This window comes from Limulus polyphemus, unplaced genomic scaffold (assembly GCF_000517525.1).
Source record: "Limulus polyphemus unplaced genomic scaffold, Limulus_polyphemus-2.1.2 Scaffold1182, whole genome shotgun sequence".
NCBI lineage: Eukaryota > Metazoa > Arthropoda > Merostomata > Xiphosura > Limulidae > Limulus > Limulus polyphemus.
Window position 1 is genome coordinate 269140 of NW_013666792.1, and position 5233 is coordinate 274372.

The 5233-nt window shown below is 28.2% G+C and overlaps 1 protein-coding gene across 6 annotated transcripts in view; it reads left to right on the top strand.

Annotated features, from left to right (window-relative positions):
• The window catches only part of LOC106462495 (protein YIF1B-B-like), a 22318-nt gene that overhangs the window by 8983 nt on the left and 8102 nt on the right, over positions 1-5233 (top strand). For all 6 annotated transcript variants that reach the window (XM_022389774.1, XM_022389773.1, XM_022389770.1 and 3 more), the window contains 3 exons: positions 1183-1240; positions 2706-2861; positions 5003-5096. In XM_022389774.1, the coding sequence (XP_022245482.1) occupies positions 1183-1240; positions 2706-2861; positions 5003-5096 (308 nt within the window). The remainder of the gene's footprint in view (positions 1-1182; positions 1241-2705; positions 2862-5002; positions 5097-5233) is intronic.

A 5233-nucleotide genomic window follows, 5' to 3' on the forward strand; every position in this document is an offset into this window, starting at 1 on the left:
TTTTAAATTAACAAACTGAGTAATGTATAGTTCTAAAATTTAAATTATAATCTACAGTTTGATACCAAACTTATTGACATAAGTTCATGAAATTGTAGTTCAATAAAATTTTAAATGTGAGTCAACAAACACAATGACATGGCCTTTCACCTGTGACCCATCTCAAAAGGGTTAATGGGTATGTACCAAACTCTCACAACAGTTAAACAAAAAAAGTAAAATTCAGGGGTCTCAATATTTATTGGATCATTAGAAATAGTAGGATGCAATATAAGAAGTTTAAAAGATACATTTTTTAATTCCTTAAGTGTATATATACATATGTATATATACATATGTGTGTGTGTGTATTGTAAGAGTGACAGTCAAACACATTATTCACTCAGTTCAAAGCCCTTATGATGACGGAGTGCTGCTGATTTACTTCTCTTTTTTAAAGAGGTCTTCAACTTAGTCTTGAAGCTAATGTGCATATAAGGTCTCATTAAAGCTGAAAATACTATTGGAGCTAATCATCCACAGTTATTATTCTTGTCCTGGCAATATTTGATGTAATTGTAAGCTGTACAGTGATTTGGTTTTCTTAAACATTAATATATTTATTCAAGATAGAGAGAGAGAACATTATAAAGGTGTTTGGTTGCCTAGGAAATGAAGATATTCAGATTTCAAATAGTGGGTCATAGGTTTTCTCATTGACCGGTTACTTTGAGCATATGTGGATTCCCAAGTAAAGCCAGAAATGTATGTTAAATACCAGTAATCTTTTGGTACAGGTAAAAAAGTCTGACAAATAGAATGAAATACTGAAAAATTGGAGAACTATTGATATAAATACTGTTTTTTCACTATATTTTAACTTTGCTTTTTACACCGTAGAAATTGCACATAAGACAAGATTTAAACTGATAAAGTTGATACACATAAATATCATGCTTTTCTCACTCATAATTTTATTCTTTAAACAGTTGGGAAAAATGCTAAGATTATATTTTCATTAACATTGGTACAACTTTAATACTTAGAAAAATGTTATATTTTGGTCTCTACCAAAAACGTAAGTAGGACCTTATACCAATGTACATACACAGATTTACCCTGTATGCTTAACTAATGTTTTCTCATTTTTGAATGAAAATTATTGACTTGTAAAATAAATTCATTTTTATGATTTCCTTACAGCTATGGCCTTTGTAACATACATCCTTACTGCTGGTTACTTGTTGGGAACACAAAATAAGTAAGTTTTGATATTTTCATGAATCCAGTATGTTTTTTATAACATCAAAATTGATGAAACATGAATGCTTCTAGGGTAACTGGCATGATTAAATGTCACACAATATCTACTGGTTCAATAAAACATTGCATATACTACAGCTTCAATTATACATCGTCTGTATAGCTGATAATGTCTTTTTTTCAATAGCAGAGCTCGTCAGACCTGCTAAGTAACAGTGCACAAAGCTTGGTGGGCAACAGCCAACAATATGTTGTATACTTAGATTTTATTATATAGTCCTCTGGTGTTGGCCAACTAAAGTCTTTTAAAAACATTATTTGGTTTTTTTGTAACTTTTAGTATCACCAACCAACAAATTAAAACAAATTTCATTAGTAAAATGTTTATTTAGCAAGAAGATTAATTATTTTTGAAGATATGAGATTAGTTATGAAAATTATGAAGTCTCTTGAAGCAGCAAGAAACCATTTTTAATAATTTTATTTGTTTTATTAAACCTTTTTTATTTTAATTGATGTAAGTTATATTTTAAAATTTGATTCAAATACATGATTTTTCATGAGATTTGTAAAAAGCATACAAGAACTAAATATATTACCTTTAATGTAACAGAATTAACCATTTATTTATATTTAAGATGCACAAGTTTTGTGAAATGACTTCAAAACTTGTAACTATTCTGAATATTTTAGTAATTTCTGTAAAGATTAAATTGTTTTTCCTATTATGTTTAAGCCTAACATAAGTCAGATCATAGTAAATTAACAATAAATAATTATCTTTAGCTTGAGCACCAGTTTTGCATACAAAAACATTTTCAGGATTTAAATAATTTTAAAATAAGTTTTCTATCTAATCCAATAGCATGTCATCTACATGCAGAAAAACTAGAGGGAACTGTGTGCACCTTTTTTTTTAATTGATTTTTCTAGAAAGTAGAAAAAAGAAAAAGGTTGTCTGACCAACTGAAAGAATAGTTTATGAATTGAATACATTTTTCTTTTTCACAAAGCTTTGAAACTGCCTTAATCTAACAAAAAAATAAGATAGTGTCAGGATTTTGCTTGATAGTGTCCTGTTATTTAAAAAATATGTAAATATTTGAAAAAAGCAGTTTTTTTTCTATTTATGCTACTTTTTTTAAACATATTTACTTTAAAATCAAAAGCCAAGGTTTTTTATAATATTGCTTTACAAGGTACATTATTTCCCAGGTTGTTGTTATTATTTCCTTTCCTTAACCAAATGTTATTTTGTAGTTTAATTAATGACTTATTCAACATGTAAATTTTCCATCTCTTGCTTTAAAATGGTAGCTATTTTTTAAATTTGAAATTTTGGAAAAGAATTGTCTATTGTTTTACTTGACATTATTATTATTTTTTTGTCCATAAAATATATGTTATTTTTTTGTTAAAGAGTTGAATATGTAAGAAAAATCTCTGTTCATTCAATTTCCCAGATTTAGTCCAGAACAATTAGGAATCCATGCGAGCTCAGCATTAGCCTGGCTGACCATTGAACTCGCAATCATTTTACTTGCTCTGTATGTTCTAAACATTGGAAATTCACTGAAGGTGTTGGACTTGACAGCTTTTTGCAGTTATAAGTATGTCTGGTAAGAAGATTTGTTTTAGTCTTTCATGGCAGCTTAGGTCTGATTATTAAGTTCTGAGAAACACTTCTAATGTTGAAGTATATAAGGTTTTATAATTGTGCATCTCCCCCTAAAATCAAATGCAGTTTCCTCAATAGAAAATGTTTTACACATGGTTTATTACTGTATGATAAAACTTTGCAACTACAATACTTGTCCCCTTCTGTAAAGTAAAGATTGTTTATTTTACACATGGTTTATTACTGTATGATAAAACTTTACAACTACAATACTTGTCCCCTTCGGTAAAGTAAAGATTGTTTATTTTACACATGGTTTATTACTGTATGATAAAACTTTGCAACTACAATACTTGTCCCCTTCGGTAAAGTAACGATTGTTTATTTTACACATGGTTTATTACTGTATGATAAAACTTTACAACTACAATACTTGTCCCCTTCGGTAAAGTAAAGATTGTTTATTTTACACATGGTTTATTACTGTATGATAAAACTCTACAACTACAATACTTGTCCCCTTCGGTAAAGTAAAGATTGTTTATCTGATGTTTTTAATAGGTCTTAATCAATATGCTTCTTTAGAAATTTTCTATTATATTTTAAAGTTTCATCCAATGCAGTTGTTAATTTTACTAAGACTTGAGGTTTATTTTCTTTAGAAAGTAGAATAACTCTTGACATTAAACAGTTTCCTCATGTTTCAGCATCGTGAGTGGGGTTAATATGAAAACTTGTATTAATCCCTATTATAGTTCTTAGACTGTTAGGTTGTAAGTTCTGCTGTCTAAAAACCAAATCTTTGATATTTGTTCAGATCATATTTCACATTATATCCACAAATTTTAATACATAATTTAACAATAATACTTTAGTTTCCTGTTAATATCAGCATTCATGTTAAGTGTAATATACTGGTATTTTAACAATAAAAGTCCTACAGGACATAAAAAAATGCATTGTCAGTCCTTTGGGCCTGAACATTTTTACACACCTGTAATTATAGATCTAGATTTTTGACAATTAAAAAGTGATGAGAAAAGAGCATTGATGTAAAAGCCATTTTGTTTTCATGAAAACTGCACACCAACATGATGTGTGAACATACCTTAGTTATAATTGTGTTTGTGAGAGGAAAGGATATGGCACATGTGCTGTTATTAGATGTTATATTGTATACAAAAGAAATGTAATCTAAACAAGCATTACTATTTTCGTTCATTAAACAAAAAATAATTTTATTCTCAATAATCTTGGTCTGTCATGTGGTTTTAAAATATGTGTTTTTTTTCATTTTTTATGCATGTTTATAACATTGAAATTTTAAGTTTAACTAATAGTAATTCCAGTTGTTACTTCCTTCAAGTCATACAATGTGTTAAATAATGTACTCTGAAATAATTGTAATTACTATTATTTGAAAAGTGTGTGAACATTATCTAGGACTTAACATATTATTACACATTGTGGTTTTTTCTATTTATATATCTATTCTATAAGCTCTAACTAGTTTTATCTTAATTTGGTATTAATACAAAACATATTTAAAATGTGATCAGTTAGAAATTATATCAAGTAAACAAAAAATTTTCTTTCTTATATGTGGAAACTAGACTATTATGACAAAGTTAATGCCATCAGCCTTTGGGCTTGAGTTGTTTTCCATACAATTTACAATAAGATTAACATAATATTTTTGAATTTTATAAGATATCTTACATAGGTTTATCTAAAGTATATCATGTTTGCAACTTAATGAATTCAACTAAATAAAAAGTTGCCAAATGCATTTGCCAATTTGGTTAGTGACAGATAGAATCCTGAGTATTTTACTTTGTCATTATTCTTTAAGAGGGGGGAGACAACAAGTTTAGGGCTGTCTGGCCCAATGTCAGTTAAGAAGAAAAACTACCATGAACACTGCATAGATGTTTGTTTTTGCCCTGAAGAGAAGGTTCTAAGGCAACATTAATCAGTATCTTATTTACCATAAATGATAAGTTTGAGGTAATTATTGAAGATAAATGTTATGTCATTCCAACCAAATTTTATATAAAAGTTACATATTTTGGTCATAGAAAATGGATTTAGAAATTACTTTTAAAATGTATCACTCTGTAACTTTTTTTTTTTCATTTTCAGCATGATTGCTGCTGTCCTTGCAAGTTTGATTTTCAGTTCTCTGGGCTATTTTGCTGTTTTGTGTTATTGTAGTTTGTCACTGGATTTCTTTTTGGTAAGTCACACATATAGTTTAACTCCAAACTACCGTATTTTTCGGAATATAAGACGCACCCTTATTTTGAAGACAAAGTTTTGGGGAAAAAAAAAAGCTACAGTCGCATTTGAAAGATTTTTGTTGAACAAAAATTC